Source organism: Oncorhynchus mykiss, chromosome 7 (assembly GCF_057628025.1).
Source record: "Oncorhynchus mykiss isolate SJ-2025 chromosome 7, ASM5762802v1, whole genome shotgun sequence".
Classification (NCBI taxonomy): Eukaryota; Metazoa; Chordata; class Actinopteri; order Salmoniformes; family Salmonidae; genus Oncorhynchus; species Oncorhynchus mykiss.
The window spans coordinates 11,027,120-11,047,178 of NC_143028.1; the positions used below are offsets into that span (position 1 = coordinate 11,027,120).

Below are 20,059 nucleotides of genomic sequence, written 5' to 3' on the forward strand. Positions count from 1 at the left end.
ATAATTCAAATAGAATTAAGCATGGCACTAAATCCAAACCAGCTTCTTCTTCGAATACTTCCCCAGTTTCCCACTTCACTCCACTCATTCCTCCTTCCTTTTATTGTCCTTTAGGCTACTTCTTTTTCTTTACTTTAATTAGGCTACCCGGTTATCAAAGACGGAGAGACAAGTCATCCTCCTAAAATATTCCACGCAGCATTATGCGCGTGTTCGGTGGCAGTCCCGCGCCGCAGCTGAGTTCCCGCGGGCAGCACTGTTGAGCGCTGGAGAGGGGAAGCGGTGCGCTTTTTCTACGGTTCTCTCTCTCTCTCTCTATCTCTCTCATCCACATTGCAGTCCTGTCACGTTCCCTCTGCTCCCCCCATCCGCCTCAACCGCTCCAGGAGAGGCAAGGAGAGAGGGAAGGAAGAGTGCATCTGAAAAGCAAACAGACATGTCGACAGCCAACGCATAAAGTCTCCCATCGGCTGTTCGTGGATTTCTTCGCGGGACCTGAGTGAGTAAAGACCCCGTCTCCCCACTGCCGCTGTATGGTTCTTAGCGCTAGTGGGAGGGGAAGCGGGAGTCAGACAAAGGCGAATATAAATGGTTTGCGTTAGTGCCAAGGATTTAGTGCCTTGATAGGTTATATTAATGACTATTTGGACATGCAGTAATTCTCTAATTACAATTGTGCCCTGTAATGTTACTAATTGACATTATTGTATGGATGTAGCTATTAACATAGTCTTGATTTTGGATGGTAGGTTGTGTTTCTAGGGAAGAGGGTCCGGATTGCGCCAGGCAGGGAGAGCTATGTATCGGCCCTGGTTGGACAGTGGGTTCGTGAGGAAAGGTAGACGCTGGGATTATGTGACATGAATATGTGTTGTAGTAAGCAGCTGCCGCGGTCATTGCTGGTTGGTTTGCGCCAGGGTGCAGGGCCGTGGGATGGAGAACAGGGGGAGGAAGGTAGGAAGGAAGGAAACAAGGAAGGAAGAGTCACGAAAGAAAATCAAAGTAGGTCTAACCACACCTGTTCTGGATGCATAGATGAATGGATAGATGAGTGGATGGATGGATTGAATATATTTCTGTGAGAGGGAGAGATGAAACATGAGAGAGGGTGACAGGAGAGAGAGGGGCCTGAGTTATTAGCCAATCAAGTGGCTAGAGGAAGTAAACAGTGTTGTCTTGTAGGTCAGACAGTCATTATCCAATGAGGACCAAATTGCAATACTTCAGTAGTGTCTATTTAAATATTGATCCAGCACAATTTGTTTAACCTCATAATTATAGTGTGAAAAGGATACTAGAGTCCACTGAATACAAACCTGCATGTATTTATCTACTGAATACAAACCTGCATGTATTTATCCCCTCAATACAAACCTGCATGTATTTATCTACTGAATACAAACCTGCATGTATTTATCCCCTCAATACAAACCTGCATGTATTTATCTACTGAATACAAACCTGCATGTATTTATCCCCTCAATACAAACCTGCATGTATTTATCTACTGAATACAAACCTGCATGTATTTATCCCCTCAATACAAACCTGCATGTATTTATCCACTGAATACAAACCTGCATGTATTTATCCCCTCAATACAAACCTGCATGTATTTATCCACTGAATACAAACCTGCATGTATTTATCCCCTCAATACAAACCTGCATGTATTTATCTACTGAATACAAACCTGCATGTATTTATCCCCTCAATACAAACCTGCATGTATTTATCCCCTCAATACAAACCTGCATGTATTTATCCCCTCAATACAAACCTGCATGTATTTATCTACTGAATACAAACCTGCATGTATTTATCTACTGAATACAAACCTGCATGTATTTATCTACTGAATACAAACCTGCATGTATTTATCTACTGAATACAAACCTGCATGTATTTATCTACTGAATACAAACCTGCATGTATTTCTCTACTGAATACAAACCTGCATGTATTAATCTACTGAATACAAACCTGCATGTATTTATCTACTGAATACAAACCTGCATGTATTTATCTACTGAATACAAACCTGCATGTATTTCTCTACTGAATACAAACCTGCATGTATTAATCTACTGAATACAAACCTGCATGTATTTATCTACTGAATACAAACCTGCATGTATTTATCCCCTCAATACAAACCTGCATGTATTTATCCACTGAATACAAACCTGCATGTATTTATCTACTGAATACAAACCTGCATGTATTTATCCACTCACTCTACAAACCTCTCTACTCTCTCTCTCTCTCTCTCTCCTTCTATTTCTCTCTCTCTCTCTCTCCTTCTATTTCTCTCTCGCTCTCTCCTATTTCTCTCTCTCTCTCTCTCTCTCTCTCTCTCTCTCTCTCTCTCCTTATATTGTGTGCAGGGTAAAAGAAGGCTTTTGATACAATCAATATCAATAGATTTGAGCCGTTTCACTTGGAGCTCTCCTGTGTGTGTCTGTGTGTGAGAGAAAGAGAGCAAGAGAGAAAGCGACACGATAGCCTTGACTGACTGACTCACGGTTTCTCATCGTTACGCAATCAATCCTCTCTCTTCAGCACAACATTCTGCTCCTCCTCTCCTCTTCCCGGTCCTCTCTTTTCTTTTCTCTCTCTTCTGCTCCCTCTCTTCCTCTGCTCATTTCCCCCTCACTCCAATCTTCTATTTTCTTCTCTTCCCCCGTCTCTCATCTTCCTTTCCCTGCTCTCCAGTCTTCTTTTCATATCTATCATCCTCTCCTCTCCCCCTTTCTTTTCCACTCCCCTTCTCCTCTTCTCTCCTCTTGTCCTCTTCCTCTCATTCCATAATCACCTCTCTCTGACATCTCATCTCAGGTTGTCTGTTTATCGTACTGCAGTATTTTCCCAGCCACTGATTCACATCATTACCTTTTATTACATTCTCCTTATTGTTACATTATCATTACATTTTGTTACATGGTCCTTGTTGTTACATTACCACTGCACTTTATTGCATTATCCTTATTGTAACATTATCATTGTATATTTATTACATTGTCCTTGTTGTTACATTATCGCTGTTGTAGTTGTAGTTTTTGTCATCATTGCATTATTCATTATTCTTTTTTTACCTTCATTATCATGGCCTTCTTCAGTGTGTGCTAGCTGCTTCTAAACTAATCTCGTCCAGTAGCCAGCCGGCTCTGTGTCTGTCTATATGCAGGAGCAATTGAGCCTGAGGACGGCTCTCTGTCTGTCTATATGCAGGAGCAATTGAACTGGCTAGTAGCTTCTGATTGTTATTGTTTTTTGATTAGTAGCCCATTACCTTCTGCATGGTGGCCTCCAAGTTACATGAATCAGGCAAAGAGAGACTCCTTCTCCTGATGTCATTTTCCTGGTTAAAGACAGCATAGAATTATACTGCATCTCTTGTTTTCGAGTGCAGTCTTCTCCTCTCATCCATCCGGCCCTGTGTTTATAATCTATTATTTTATTGTCATCATCAGCATCGCTCTGACTGTCATTACGATTTTAAAGCAGCCTCTTATGTCCCGAAGAGGTCTTCAGATCCTCTCTCATGCTATCTGCTGTATTATCATGGTAATCAACCTAATGTATTATAATGGCCTTGGATTGCTGTTGTTTGTTCCTTGTTGATGAATGTAATGGGTGTTTTCCACGTCACTGTCTGGTATGTATCCTGAACCGTGCTATAACCCCTATATAAATATATATACTATAAATGTAAATTATATTATAATTAAGCAATAAGGTCAGAGGGGGTGTGGTATATGGCCAATATACCAGCTAAGGGCTGTTTTTACGCATGACACAACGCGGGGTGTCAAGACACAGCCTTTAGCCGTGGTAGAATGGCCATATATCACATATCCCTGAGGTGCTTTATTGTTATTATAAACTGGTTACCAAGGTAATTAGAGCAGTAAAAATAAATGTTTTGTCATACCTGTGGTATACGGTCTGATATACCACGGCTGTCAGCCAATCAGCATTTAGGGGTCGAACCACCCAGTTTATAATAATATTTACTCTGCGTTGCGTTGTGCCTAAGAACAGCCCTTAGCCGTGTTATATTGGCCATATACCACATCCCCTTAAATATAGCACTATAACTCATATATCTATATACGATATAAAATGATATTTTCACTCATGTGAAAACCAAGTTTATTCTGGTACCAGTCCAAGTGTTGGTTCCAGGATGTGAAACCAGAGTACAACCAGGAACAGTAATGTTAACGCGATGGTGCCAGTAGTTCACAAACAAAGGGACATGCATAAGCATCACTCTGCTGGGTCTGATAGGATCCCATTTAACAGCAGCCATGTGTGTGTTTCTGTATGCAGTGTGGTGAGGGGTGGGTGTGTGCCGCTGCCCTGGGCTGGGCTGAAGGCAGAGGAGGTAGGATGCTGTGGCTCTCCCTGCTGTCTGTGGTGGTCCTGGGTTGTGTGACCCCGACCCAGACACACACTCACACACACACCCCAACGCCCACCTCCACACACACCCCTATGGTGGACAGCTCGGAGGAGGAGGTGGATGAACCGTGCTTCGAGCCGTGCACGTGCGAGGTCAAAGAGGGAGTGTTGCACGTGCACTGTGATGGGCGCGGCTTCACTAACGCCAGCCAGGTGACTGCACTGCATTAGCTTAATCTAATGTACCTCATTTTATAATATACATACTGCAGTAGTATATTAATAAACAACCCTGTTCTGCACTGTACTGCATTACTGCACTAAATATACTGTTTCTGTTTTGGCATATGTGTATTTGTATACGATTAAATAAAGTCAACCAACCAACCAATCAATCAACCAATCAGGTGTCCCAGTCTTGGCTCCGCCCCTTCAAGCTCAACCTGCAGAGGAACTCCTTGAGGCGTCTCTATAGCAACGGCTTCCTGCACCATAGCAATGCCGTGGCGATAAACCTAGGCAACAACGCGCTGCAGGACATCCGTGCCGGGGCGTTTCATGGTCTGGGGACACTGAGACGCCTCTACCTCCACGAGAACAAGCTGGAGGTTTTCCGCAACGACACCTTCTCTGGCCTGGAGGCACTGGAGTACCTGCAGGTAGGCCTGACATCATTACTACCCATTAGAACCATCAATAAACACTGTGGTCAATCCTCATCAATAATCACTGTGATTAGTCTACATCCATACTTACTGTGACAACGATAATCAATAAGTTATGTGTGATCTCCTGAGCCTGATGAGTTCCTGTTTGTGTCAAAATGTCACATTTGAACACTTTGACTTTCCCTCTATCCCCTCTACCTACAGGCCGACTACAACGTCATCAAACGCATCGACAGTGGGGCGCTACGCTACCTGCTTAAATTACGAGTGCTCATCCTCAACGACAACCTGATCCCTGCTCTGCCTCCTCACCTCTTCAGGTATCTACCTGCTTAATAACCATGCACTATGTCCACATCATGGGTCTGTTTCTCACTCTGACCAAGGTAACTGTCTGAAAAAGTTGTTTTCAATCACATTTATAACATGCATCAGTCATGTTCCTTATTCTTCAATAACATGATCACCAATTCCAATTCCAATTTTTCGCAGTGTGGAAATTTCATTCCTGAATTGAAATGGAATTGACCCCAGCCGTAATGATCCCTTCCACCCCCAGATCTGTGTCTCTGACTCACCTGGACCTGCGGGGGAACCGTCTGAAGAGCCTGGCCTACGCCGGGACCCTGGAGTACGTGGGCCGCAGCCTGATGGAGCTCCAGCTGGAGGAGAACCCCTGGATCTGTGGCTGTGAGGCTGTCCAGCTGCAGACCTGGCTGGGACACATCCCCTACACCGCAGTGGTGGGGGACATCACCTGCGAATACCCCTTCCACCTGCACGGGAAAGACCTGAGGGAGATACCACGCAAAGAACTGTGTGCCGGAGAGGTGGAGGGAGAGGGGGAGAAGGAGGGAGAGAGGGAGAAGCACGGAGGGGTACAGCCTCCTCAGCATCCGCCCTCTAACCCAAAAGCGAACCCCAACTCTGGGAGGCCCAGACCCACCAAGCCGTCCTCCATGGTTCACCATCAGAACACACATACCTCATCTTCGTCAACTTCATCATCGGCGGAGCGGAGGGGGAGAGAGAGGTCCCCTCGGCCCACTAAGCGTCCCCGGCCCTCCAGGACGCCCCCCACCCAGCGTAGCCTCCTCCCCAACCAGCCCCCTCCCATCGCAGGGTACCAGACTCGCCCCCCCATCCCCATCATATGTCCTCTGGGGTGCACCTGTAACCTCCACATCTCAGGTACAGTTTGGATGGGACTTCTTTGGCTCAGCAGTATGACATCACACACAGCAGGGTGACTTCCTGATAACAGATATAAACAACAGCAAGATTTGAATTTGCCAAGACTGCTACTATTGTGCTATTCTCAATGTGGGCAAGCCACAAGGGACACAAACTAACAGGGACAATCATGGCACTATGCACAGGGGACAAATGTGATTTATGTGGTTGTCTGTAAACAGGAAGTTGCCCCACTGTGTCTGATAATGTCATACTGCTGAGACTAGCTTTGCATACTGTATGTGCTCAATGCAAAACACTTTGGGCTGAATTGTATGAAAAGAGCTGAACAAATAAAGTTGATTCAGTATAATTGTTCCAGACCTAGGATTGACAGTCAACTGTAAGGAGAGTGGCTTCAACAACGTGTCCCAGCTCATGCCACGCCCCCTCAACGGACGGAAGCTGTACCTCAGCGGCAACCTCATCCAGCGGATCTATAAGTCAGATTTCTGGAATTTTTCCAGTCTGGATCTACTTCACCTGGGAAACAACCGGATCTCCTTTATTCAGGTTGTCATTAGCCAGGAGATCTCATTTATTCAGGTTGTCATTAGCCAGGAGATCTCATTTATTCAGGTTGTCATTAGCCAGAATATCTCCTTTATTCAGCTTGTGTTTAGCCAGGGGATCTCCTTTATTCAGGTTGACTTTAGCCAGAGGATCTCATTTATTCAGGTTGTCATTAGCCGGGGGATCTCCTTTATTCAGGTTGTCGTTAGCCAGGAGATCTCCTTTATTCAGGTTGTCTTTAGCCAGAGGATCTCCTTTATTCAGGTTGTCATTAGCCAGGAGATCTCCTTTATTCAGGTTGTCATTAGCCAGCGGATCTCCTTTATTCAGGTTGTCATTAGCCAGGAGATCTCCTTTATTCAGGTTGTCATTAGCCAGATGATCTCCTTTATTCAGGTTGTCATTAGCCAGAGGATCTCCTTTATTCAGGTTGTCATTAGCCAGAGGATCTCCTTTATTCAGGTTGTCATTAGCCAGACAATCTCCTTTATTCAGGTTGCCATTAGCCAGACAATCTCCTTTATTCAGGTTGTCATTAGCCAGATAATCTCCTTTATTCAGGTTGTCATTAGCCAGAGGATCTCCTTTATTCAGGTTGTCATTAGCCAGGAGATCTCCTTTATTCAGGTTGTCATTAGCCAGATGATCTCCTTTATTCAGGTTGTCATTAGCCAGAGGATCTTCTTTATTCAGGTTGTCTTTAGCCAGAGGATCTCCTTTATTCAGGTTGTCATTAGCCAGGAGATCTCCTTTATTCAGGTTGTCATTAGCCAGGAGATCTCCTTTATTCAGGTTGTCATTAGCCAGAGGATCTCCTTTATTCATGGTGTCTTTAGGCAGAAAATCTCCTAGGGTTCAGATTGTCTTCAGCCTGAGGCGTCATACACCGGGAGCACTGATGGCCACGTTTGATATCTATGATTTAATTATGCGTAAAAAACAAAACATTAGGCCTATAACCTGGATTTCAGCATACACCTGGATAACATTGAGGGGCCCTGTGGCACAATGGACATGAAGTCCCTGTATTTACCTTCTCTTTCTCTCTCGCTCTCTTTCTCTGTCTCTCTCTCTCTCGGTCTCTCTTTATCTCTCTCTGTATCTCTCTCTCTGTCTCTCTCTCTCTGTCTCTCTCTCACTCTCTCTCTCTCCCCTCTCTCTCTCTGTCCCTCTTTCTCTCTCTGTCCCTCTTTCTCTCTCTCTCTCTCTCCCCCTCTCTCTCTCTCTGTCCCTGTCTCTCTCTCTCTGTCTTTCTCTCTGTCTGGTTCTCCAGGAGGGAGCGTTCTCCAGCCTGCCGACCCTGAGGAGTCTCTATCTGAACGGCAACAACCTGCAGAGGCTCAGCCCACACATGTTCCTGGGTCTACTTAACCTCAGGTAGGACTGACTGTCACACACACACTCACTCACACACACACACGTTCCTGGGTCCTGTATGATCATGTCTCCTTGTAGGTACCTGTACTTTGAGTATAATGAGATCGGTGTGGTGGAGGCAGGAGTGTTCAGCCCCATGCCGTCTCTCCAGCTGCTCTTCCTCAACGCCAACCTGCTGAGGTCACTTCCTGTCGGAGTGTTCCAGGGCATCTCCCTCTCTCGCCTCAACCTCCGCAACAACCACTTCCTCAGCCTGCCTGTAGAGGGGGTGTTAGAGCACCTCACTGGACTGGTGCAGGTAGGAGGAAGGGATGGGGAGGGGTGTTTGTAGGGGGTTAGGTGTGTGTGCAGACAGGGTGTGTAGCGGGGCAGTGTGTATGAGTATAGGTGTGTGTGTGTAATGTGTATGGGCACAGGTGTGTCTGTCAGTAAAGGGGATTCTAGAGCATCTAACTTGACTAGTCCAGATGTTCCTCATTTTGTATGGCACCAATCACATTTCTATGGAAACAGACTGAAATAAAGCTTTTCCCATCATCTCCTCCCAGGTGGACCTGCAGCAGAACCCATGGGAGTGCCGGTGTGGTGCGGCCCCTCTGAAGCGCTGGCTGGAGGGCCTGAGTGCGGTGGTGGTGGTGGGGGAGGTGGTCTGTCACTCACCAGAAGAGACCACAGGTACCGGGGTCTAAGGCTCATGGCAGCACAGTTAACATTCTAATAAAAAGCATGAGCTGGCGCACACCCAGAGAACATTATTTTGTGTAGAGGTGCTTAATAATGGTGAATAAACTGCAAGCTATAAAAAAAAGAGAGACGCACACTCTCTCTGTATATAAACGCCCAGTCATTTATTGGGTAAAACAGCAACATCTGAAGGCTTCCGAACGTCTGCCGAAACATTGGTGTTTTACCCAATAAATGAAAAGGAGTTTATATACTGTATATATAGAGTGTGCGGCTCTATTTATTTTTCTAGCACAGTCAACATTACCACACCATTCACCATTCCTCTCCCCTTGACACTTCTCAGGTGTAAAGGAGTGCCTATGTGAATTCATTAATCGGGCACCACTTGTTTGTTCTGAGTCAGCACTTAGCAACAAGGGATAAATACAATGACCACATGATTCTATCTGAAGGTAATTGAGTACTGTTAAATGGCAAGGCAATGCATTCATGGAGAACAGTAGATACTTTATGAACAACGGATTTATTAGGAAATAAACAGGATCATTGTGCTGAATGTAAAGAATGAATGAATAATACAGGTGTTTGTATAATGCTAAATGAAAGGAAGGGAAAAGGTATATTTCCATAGTATTTGATGAAATGGTAAAATGACCAGGAGTTTGAACGTCCTGAATATGAATAGAGACAGGAATGTTCAGGGAAAAGATAGCCATTAATAACAGATACAAAAGTAACAAACATAGAACACGCACTCTTCCTCACATTCAAATCTGGGAAGATGAGATTGAGCTGGACAACCGTTTTACATATCTGTCTGGAACCAACGGTCTTCAGAAAACTCTCCTTGCACGCAAAGTCCAAAACAAAGGATTTCAGGAGCAATGTTCCCTATAAACTGACCGCAGAGGAAATAGAAACCTGTGCGAGAAGCACGAGATTGAGCTATACTAGACTTTGCCCCGTTAGTCTACGCTATTAGCGTTTCCTTCTGTTTAGGGAATTGTGATAGAATCAACATATTAGCCGCATTCAATGAAACATACCAAAAACACAAGATTTAGTATGTGATTTTCTTTTAAGCAGAGCGCAGCGGAGGAGGATTATATTGCATTGACAGACACGAGCGTTCGCAAGAAGTTGTGTTTGTTTTGAGATCAATGCATGTAACGTAAACTCCTACATCGCCTTGGTCTGTACAATTGCCCTTATTTTAGCCCCCCAAAACGTAATACTTCCAGATCAACTGTAATGTCAATACCATTGTAAAGCACAATTTCTCCCCTTTCCAACAAAATCAATTACATGACCTGAACACTGCCTGTTTCTGCATAATTCAAGCAGGCAATGAGCACCGTCGGTCTTTTTAAAAATTGTGGGTGGGGAAGCGAAACTAATGCGTGATAGTGAGAAGGACAGATGTCGTGTGGGAAAATTGCTTTTTTCACTCGATCTGTCCAACTTATCACCTTATCGCCTCTAAAATGTAAACAAAACACTATAAAGAGTTTATATAATGTGTCATTACATACCTATTTGAAGGTTTGTGTCGAATTTGAATCGGGTTTTTAGGGCGGTGCTAAAGTGATCTTAGAAGTAAACAGCGGCTTTGAGAATGATGATCGCATGCAATGATGACGAAAAAAATGACTAGGTATCCCCCCTTACCTCGTCACTGTCCATTTCTTGTTTTTAAACGATGGGAGAAGTGCTACACCTGGTGGAGAGAGATTGTAAGACAGAAATAGTTGCTTTATGCGTGCTGTACGTTATGACATGACACGTTTTTTCAATTTTTCTACAATATTATAGAGCCGTTACCATGTCGATCAACGCTTGAATAGAAACCTAGTTCACACCCCATATTTTGAAGTCAACACAATCGCTACAGTCCCATTTGTTTTCTTTGTAGCCTCGTTTGGATGTTGCGGTTACGCACATTTGTACGGAATGGGGTGAGTTTACGTTAGCCACCTGTGCACATTTGTTCATATTCTATGCTAGTTTGTGAGTTATTAGCCCAGTTGTAGCTAATTTCTGGTCAGCAATAAGGGAGTGAACGCTTCCTACAAGACCACAAAACATGTACATTTCTAGTCAACGTTGAAAAGCGAGTAAGGTAAAGAGCTTTTTTATATCTTAATGGGTGTTGTATTTTGAGACCGGCTTGAATAAGCTAAGAAGCCAATAGGCAAAGGGTAGCATGTGTTTTTGTCTGACTCTCTGTAATGATAATGGTATGGGAATAATAATGAATTGTATTTTGTCTTGTGGTTTCTTGCATCATACAACACAATACAACAACATTTTCAGTCACATACACAACATGACCAAAAGTATGTGGACCGCTGCTCGTCAAACGTCTCATTACAAAATCATGGGCATTCATATGGAGTCTGTCCCCCCCTTTGCTTCTATAACAGACTACACTCATCTGGGAAGGCTTTAAACTAGGTGGGACATTGCTGCTGCTTCCATTCAGCAACAAGAGCATTAGTGAGGTCGGGCACTGATGTTGGGCGTTTAGGCTCGCAGCCGGCTTTCCAATCCCAAAGGTGTTCGATGGGGTTGAGGTCAAGGCTCTGTGCAGGTCAGTCAAGTTCTTCCACACTGATCTCAACAAACCATTTATGTATGGACCTCGCTTTGTGCACAGGGGCATTGTCATGCTGAAACAGGAAAGGGTCTTCCCCAAACTGTTGCCACATAGTCGGAAGCACAGAATCGTCTAGAATGTAATTGTATGCTGTAGTGTTAAGATTTCCCTTCACTACAAATAAGGGGCCTAGCCCAAACGATGAAAAACTGCCCCAGACTATTATTCCTCCTCCACCAAACTTAACAGTTGGCTCTATACATTCAGGCAGGAAATGTTCTCCAGGTATCCACCAATACCAGATTTGTCTGATGCCAGATGATGAAGAATGATTCATCACTCCAGAGAATGCATTTCCACTGCTCCAGAGTCCAATGGCAGCGACTCTTGGCATTGCGCATTATGATCTTAGGCTTGTGTGCGGCTACTCGGCCATGGAAACCCATTTCATGAAGCTTCCGAAAAATAGTTATTGTGCTGACTTTGCTTCCAGAGGCAGTTTGGAACTCGGTAGTGAGTGTTGCAACCGAGGACAGATGATTTTTGCATGCACTCCCATTCTGTGAGCTTGTGTGGCCTACCTCTTCGCGGCTGAGCCATTGTTTCTCCTACACGTTTACACTTCACAATAACAGCATTTACAGTTGACCGGGGCTGACTTGTTAGAAAGGTGGCATGTTATGACTGTGCCACTTTGAAAGTCACTGAGCTCTTCAGTAAGGCCATTCTACTGCTAATGTTTGTCTATAGAGATTGCATGACCGGGTGCTCGATTTTATACACCTGTCAGCAACGGGTGTGGCTGAAATAGCCAAATCCACTAATTTGAAGGGTTGTCCACATACTCTTGCATATATAGCGTACTTGTTTGAAGGACACGTGGCTAAAAAGGTGAATGCTTTCAAAAGTCTCATGGAATGTATTCCTCCGTTGAACACTACACATTGGCTGCTACTGTAGGCTGTATCATGGTAATGGTGCAGAAGGGGATGGCTGATGTTTTTTGGGCTCCTAACCAATTGTGCTTTTTTTGTGTGTTTTTTTTGCATTGTTTGTAACATATTTTGTACATAATGTTTCTGCTACCGTCTCTTATGACCGAAAAGAGCATCTGGATATCAGAACAGCGATTACTCACCTCGAACTGGACAAAGATTTGTTCTTTAATGAGTTCAATGCGAAGGATATTCTCTTGCTCCTGGACCAGGAGCATCATTCACATGAAGAAAAGACATAGATACAGGTGGCGCAGATCCGGGTGCCTTGTGAGAATTCGTCGGCGAGTGGGTAACCCACCTCTACCATCCGTTCTATTGGCCAACTTGCAATCACTGGAGAATAAACTGGATGAGCTCCGTTCAAGACTATCCTACCAACAGGACATTAAAAACTGCAATATCTTATGTTTCACAGAGTCGTGGCTGAACGACGACACAGAAATTATACAGTAGGCTGTTTTTTCTGTGCATCGGCAGGACAGAACAGCTAAGTCCGGTAAGACGAAGGGTGGTGGTGTGTGTCTATTTGTCAAAAACAGCTGGTGCGCAATGTCTAATATTAAGGAAGTCTCGAGGTATTGCTCACCTGAGGTAGAGGACCTCATGATAAGCTGTAGACCACAAACTCTCTTGGTAGATACTATCTATATTTTTCTTAGCCGTCTATTTAACACCACAAACCGATGCTGGCCCTGAGACCACACTCTACGAGCTGTATAAGGCAGTCTTGAAGAGGGCGCGACAACACCTTTCCCCCTCAGGAGACTGAAAAGATTTGGCATGGGTCCCTAGATCCTCAAAAAGTTCTGCATCTGCACCATCGAGAGCACCGGTTGCATCACCGCCTGGTATGGCAACTGCTTCGCATCTGACCGTAAGGCGCTACAGAGGGTAGTACGTACGGCCCAGTACATCACTTGGGGCCAAGCTTCCTGACATCCAGGACCTATATACTAGGCTGTGTCAGAGGAAGGCCCAAAAAATTGTCAAAGACTCCAGTCATCCAAGTCATAGGCTGTTCTCTCTGCTTCCACACGGCAAGCGGTACCGGAGCGCCAAGTCTAGGTCCAAAAGGCTCCATAACAGCTTCTACCCCCAAGCCATAAGACTGCTGTTTATTATCTATGCATAGTCACTTTACCCCTACCTACATGTACAAATTACCTCGACTAGCCTGTACCCCTGCACATTGACTCGGTATCCCCATGTATATAGCCTCGTTATTTTATTGTGTTTGAATAGTGGGACAGGGACCTTTTCAGCTATACAAATGCACAAAATGAACCTTTAATCAATTAAAATGTATTCTCCTTCATTAGATATTCTCAAATACATTGAAATATGTTGTTTTAGTTGTTCATAACAGCTCTGAATCGGTGCTATATAGCAAATAAACAGCATAGGATGACGGTGGAAGGAATCAGAGGGTTGTGACCTGTAAGAATGGGAGGATGTGGAAAAAGGCTACATTTATGAAAGGGGACAGAATGTGAAACCATATGACACCAGTTAGCTTGAAGAAAGAAGAGAGATTGGAGGCACTTTTGGTGCTCTCCACTGTTCTCCATGGAGAAGTAGTCTTCCTCAGTCTTCATCAGGACCCTGCTGGTTCTCTGTCTCCTACAGGCGTCTGAGTACCGTTTGGAGGTGCATGCCGCCCTTTTTGCAGCAAGAAGGCTGATTGTCCTATGCTGGAACAGGTTTTTTTTCCTTGCATATCTTCAATGTGGTTGATGTCTGGCATGGATGTGTGAAGTTGACGCTCCTCTACACAGGTGTGCAGTGTAGGTGAATGCATGGGGCTCTTCCACTGTTGTTCCATTATTTGTTTGGTTTGTTGTACTTCAGTGACTTAAAGAAAGTGCCTTTCTTTTCATTGTGTATCTTTGTTGTAGGTACAGACCTTCGCTCTCTTTCCCTGGACCTACTCTGTCCAGACCTGCACACCCACCAGGCCACGGTGGAGAACCAGGGGGAGTGGAACAGCTCCACAGCCCCAGACGGAGATTTCTCTCTGGGCTACCCCGTGCCAGGCAATGGCCCCCTGGGTCCCATCACCAAGGCTTCCATCCCTCTGTCGGTGTTGGTGCTCAGCCTGCTGGTACTGTTCGTGTCGGCGTTCTTTGCGGCAGCGGCGCTGATCGCCTATGCCCTGAGGAGGCGGGACAAGCTGCCGTTCCGGCGACAGGGTGAGGTGGATCTGGCCGGGATCCAGATGGAATGTGGGATATTCACCGAGCAGCAGCACCACAGGTTACCGGTACCAAAGACCCCTCCTCCGTCTGCCTTGCAGCATAGCCTCGTCTACGATAGCATCCTCCCCGTCGTCCCTGGCCCCAACCCTAACCTCAGTCCCTCAACACACATGTGCAGTAGCCCAGTCTATAAGAATGAGGATGATTCAGTGGTGAGGCAGCAACAGCAGCAGTTCTCTGCCTCTAAAGAGAAAGGGAACGTGGGAAGACACCGCTCAGGGGGGGGGAGAGAGAGCGAAGGACACTATCATTTGGTGGCAGAGAGAGAGAGAGAATGGAATATGGAGGTGTCCCCCCCCTCCATCAGTACCGTTGCCGGCGCAGTGGGACCCCCTCTTTCAGATCTCCACGGAAACGGGACCCTCTGCCCAACGGTCATAGACAGCCAGGGGCCCACCCCCAAGGTGGGATTGGTTGACTGCCTGTTTGGGATCTCTGGAATGTCCGGCGCCGTCCCAGAGTTCCGAGACCTGCCGGACATGTATGCACGTCCCCCACCACCCCGCTATCCCCACCCTCCACAACCCCCTCAGCCCCCCGAACCCAAAGAGGAAACTAGAGCCAGCCAATCACTCGTGGTTACTACAATGACAGCGTGCGCGGGGCCAAGCAGTAGTAATCAGAGCCAGAACTCAGAGTTTCCACGAGAGTTGAGAATGAGACTCAGTACCAAGCCGGATTACATGGAAGTCCTGGACAGATCTTATCAGTTCTAATAGATAAATGTTACTATGGAACCACTGGCGATGACAAGAAATGGCTCCTGTAATATGTCATGTCTTGAACATGTTGATATGCAGAGGTAAACCTGTGTGTGGGGAGAGCTGTTAAGACTAGCATGAAGTTACTCTTAGATGAGGCTTTGGAAAGGATAAGCTGATCCTAGATCAGTGCCTGAGACTAGCAATTATTTTTTGTACCATTGATGACTAAGTATCAGATCAGGCTTTTTTTATTCCCCGCATCACAAAACAAGACAATGTGGTGGGTGTGTGTTCATTGTGTATCTTTGTGGTAGGTACAGACCTTCGCTCTCTTTCCCTGGTGGGTGTGTGTTCATGTTAGACAATACAGTGGGTGTGTGTGTGTTCATGTTTGCTCTCTAAAGACCTGCTGATGAGACACTCAGTTGCTCTGCCTCTCCAATAACACCATGAAGCACAGTGAGTGAGAGAGCGAGAGAGAGAGAGAGAGAGAGAGACTGAGACACAGGGAGGAGTCAGGAATGAAGTGGTAAAGAGAAGGGGGTGTGAACGCAGAGTCCCAGTCTGATGGGCGACTAATGTAGCATGTAACACTTTCCATATGAAAAGAACGTGGAAGAGGTGTTGAAGTGTGTTTACCCTGGACACTACATCCCTGGTATTAGTGTCACTGTGTCTGAGTGTTACTGTGGACCACATGCGGCTGGTGGTACCTTCATTGAGGAGGACGGGCTCATTGTAATGGCTGGAACAGAATAATGGAATGGTATCAAACGTGTTCGGTACCATTCCATTCACTCCATCCCAGCCATTATTATGAGCCGTCCTCCTCTCACTAGCCTCCTGTGGTGTGGAAAGAGGGAGATATGACACAGTCAAGTGCCTTAGCAACTAGCAGCCAGACCTGGGTCTAATACACATGTCCGATACTTTCAAAAAAGTGCTTGAGATGAGTTTGGATTTAGCTTACACACTTATGGGGCTATTCTGTTGGTGCCACAGTTGTACTGGGCAAACTAACTCAAAGGCAGCTCAAGTACAGTATTTGAATGTATTTGACACACGTATTTGACCAGGGCAGCAGCCAGCAAGTGGTCAAGGCTTATTTTTCTAGGAACACAGATCTATTTATCTAAACAGAGGTTTGAATACTAATGGCTAATGGCTGGGACTCAGAGCTGCTCTGGGATATTGAGGGCCCTATTCAATCAAAAGCTGAAACTGTATTTCCCGGATTATAGTCGAAAGTAGCCTTCCTCATGTGAAGAGACAGAGGAGTATATTTGCATTTGTAAGAGTTTATTTGCCTTTGTATGTTTGCATTTCCTGAATAGGGCTCTGAGTGTGTTTGTTCTCAGGTGGAATATAAGGACCTTTGGGATGCGAGAGAACCATGAGACACAGCTATAAACTCCTAAAGGGGATGTTGACTTGACTACTTTCATCGGACAATGGCAGTCAAGTCACTTCATTGGATTTAAAGTGGGAAAAAGAACAGAAAACCAGGACGAAGCGTTTCGACACGGGAGAGACACTTCTATTAAATATTGATTATCTTTTAAAGGAGGTACCTTTTATGCTTTTATCTCCTACAAATATTAGAGGAAATTGTGAATATATTTATTCTTAGTTTCTTGTGTGTTGGAGCTTTGCTACTGTATGGGATCATATTATATCAGTGTATAGCAGAGATGGCCAATCCTCCTGGAGAGATACAGGGTGGTTTCCGCTGGTTAGCACAACCACAAAGTCAAGATTGGCCACATATAAAAAAAATATGGTTTTTTTTGTTGTTGGCTTTTTGGTCTTAATTTAAGGTTAGTGTAAGGCATAAAGTTAGCAGTGTAGTTCATGTTAGGATTAAGATTATTGTTAGGTTTAAAATCAAATTTTAAGAAGAGAAATTGTCAAAATAGGCTGTGGAAGCTAGTAACGACCCTACTGTAGGTGTAGGCTTTTGCTCCAGCCCAACATAAACACTCTTCATTTTAGCGATGAAAAGCAGCTTGTTCAGATGGTATCTCTGCAGGAGGAAGTTTGGCCAGCCCTGGTGTAAAGGACAGTTCTGCATCTGGTTTAGCCTTCTCTACAGTGACCACATATATACAATAAAGGGTGCTACTCTAAAACCATGGCCTGAATTACACTGTGCCTAACACACACACACACACACACACTGGCCCAGAGTAGTACATTTAGAGCAGGCTCGTTCTTGCTGTTTGATGTAGTATGTCACACATATACACACACATACTCCGCTGTCCTCTAATGATGCATGAAGGCAGTATTTTGAGGTATGAAGTCTAAAAGCAGTGTTAAGCCCTTACAAACAAAAAGAGAGCGAGAGAGAATAACAAGCGTAACAGTGAGTAGAGAAAGAAAGGCCTTAGGACATGAAACATTGAAGGATATAGATAGTCTCTAATAGCGTGAAATCTGCCGTATTAATGGTAGGAAATCTATACAATCTATTTGTGAGGAGGACATCGTAGGCTGTGGAGCCTAGGGGCAGTGAGTGTAGTGAGGTGCCATGTGGTGAATTCATTTGGTCTTTGAGGTCTCTGCCGCCTGCTGTTCCTCTGACTGCTACAGGAGGGAGACCAACAATCTGCTCTTAGAGCCAGTTAGAGGTATCGCAACACAACACAAATGCATATACACACGTCTAAGGTGGTTGGTGGGAGGAGATATCGAAGGATGACTTTTTGCAAATCCAATCCGTTTTCCACATTGATTCAATGTCATCACATTTTTTGATTGAAATGGTGTGAAAACAGCATTGATTTGATCAGATTTTTCCCAGTGGGGAAACCATACATCATGGCATTATGTAAAATAAATATATTCAAGCACTGAAGGTAAGTCAGATTGACTCAACTTAGTATGTACTTTTCTAATAGCCAAACACCCATGCTTAATAAATTGCAAAGCATGACAGAAACATCAAGCGTATTTTACTCTTATCTCAACATCTCTGAACATTCAAGATTTATATCCCTCTGTTTGCCTGCTAGAGATCTTATCAGATCTGCTGTCAATCCACTGCACCTCCAGGACCAGGCCATCTAGAATCTTGTCATCAGCCTAACATGCCATTTAAAACATTGTTTTTGTGTTTAACAATCCCTTATGCACAGAAGGACACTTACCATAAACCAGTGCTTCATATCATACAAAACCTGACACATTAAAACAATGTCAATTATCATTTTAACAATACCTCTGTTGTGTATGGGTGGCACACTGGTTTTAGTTTTTTTAAGAGGGACACCTGGGTAAATATATGATCTGAGACAAAAACAAAATGACAGAGTGATGTAGAGAGACAGACTACATAAACTGAACAAGTTCCACAGACATGTGACTAACAGAAGTGGGATAATGTGTCCCTGAACAAAATCAAAAGTAACAGTCCGTATCTGGTGTGGCCACCAGCTGCATTAAGTACTGCAGTGCATCTCCTCCTCATGGACTGCACCATATTTGCCAGTTCTTGCTGTGAGATGTTATCCCACTCTTCCACCAAGTTACCTGCAATTTCCCGGACATTTCTGGGGGGAATGGCCCCTGCCCTCACCCTCTGATCCAACAGGTCCCAGACCTGTTCGATGGGATTGAGATCCGGGCTATTCGCTGGCCATGGCAGAACACTGACATTCCTGTCTTGGAGGAGATCACGCACAGAACGAGCCGTATGCCTGGTGGCATTGTCATGCTGGAGGGTCATGTCAGGATGAGCCTGCAGGAAGGGTACCACATGAGGGAGCAGGATGTCTTCCCTGTTACCCTCCACCTTCAAACTGATCCCGCTCCAGAGTACAGGCCTCGGTGTAACGCTCATTCCTTCGACGATAAACGTGAATCCGACTCGTCAGTGAAGAGCACTTTTTGCCAGTCCTGTCTGGTCCAGCGGTGGGTTTGTGCCCATAGGCAACGTTGTTGCCGGTGATGTCTGGTGAGGACCTGCCTTACAACAGGCCTACAAGCGCTCAGTCCAGCCTCTCTCAGCCTATCGAAGACAGTCTGAGCACTGATGGAGGGATTGTGCGTTCCTGGTGTAACTCGGGCAGTTGTTGCCATCCTGTACTTGTCCCGCAGGTGTGATGTTCGGATGTACCAATCCTGTGCAGGTGTTGTTACACGTGGTCTGCCACTGCGAGGACGATCAGCTGTCCGTAATTTTTCCCTGTAGCCCTGTTTTAGGCGTCTCACAGTACGGACATTGCAATTTATTGCCCTGGCCACATCTGCAGTCCTCATGCCTCGTTGCAGCATGCCTAAGGCATGTTCACACAGATGAGCAGGGACCCTGGGCATCTTTCTTTTGTAGAAAGGTCAGTAGAAAGGCCTCTTTAGTGTCCTAAGTTTTCATAACTGTGACCTTAATTGCCTACCATCTGTAAGCTGTCAGTGTCTTAACGACCGTTCCACAGGTGCATGATCATTCATTGTTTATGGTTCATTGAACAAGCATGGGAAACAGTGATTAAACCCTTTACAATGAAGATCTGTGAAGTTATTTGGATTTGAAAGACAGGGTCCTGAAAAAGGGACTGAGTTTAATTTGCTACTTTTCCTGTCACTCCTGCTCCCGCTCTTCCTCCCTCTGGCTCTTCCTCCT

The 20,059-nt window shown here is 45.1% G+C and overlaps 1 protein-coding gene across 2 annotated transcripts; it reads left to right on the forward strand.

Moving 5' to 3' along the window:
- Positions 1–227: 227 nt before the first annotated feature.
- LOC110528863 (SLIT and NTRK-like protein 3) lies at positions 228–17,567 on the forward strand. Of its 2 annotated transcripts, none has more exons than XM_021611023.3 (10): positions 228–499; positions 4,336–4,620; positions 4,815–5,066; positions 5,280–5,395; positions 5,635–6,266; positions 6,631–6,821; positions 8,095–8,198; positions 8,277–8,496; positions 8,747–8,873; positions 14,375–17,567. In XM_021611023.3, exons 2-10 carry the CDS (start codon positions 4,396–4,398, stop codon positions 15,448–15,450), a joined length of 2,943 nt encoding a protein of 980 aa, XP_021466698.3. In that variant the 5' UTR covers positions 228–499; positions 4,336–4,395; the 3' UTR covers positions 15,451–17,567. The 2 variants fall into 2 exon arrangements, with proteins under 2 accessions (XP_021466698.3, XP_090096387.1); XM_090240261.1 differs by lacking the exon at positions 228–499 and adding an exon at positions 832–1,002.
- The last annotated feature ends 2,492 nt before the right edge of the window (positions 17,568–20,059 follow it).

Excerpts from the sequence above, each read along its gene's own strand:
- LOC110528863 (XM_090240261.1), top strand. The coding sequence starts at position 934 with ATGGAGAACAGGGGGAGGAAGGTAGGAAGGAAGGAAACAAGGAAGGAA. Across the intron at positions 6,822-8,094 it reads ACCGGATCTCCTTTATTCAG|GAGGGAGCGTTCTCCAGCCT; the intron begins GTTGTCATTAGC and ends CTGGTTCTCCAG. Across the intron at positions 8,874-14,374 it reads CTCACCAGAAGAGACCACAG|GTACAGACCTTCGCTCTCTT; the intron begins GTACCGGGGTCT and ends TCTTTGTTGTAG.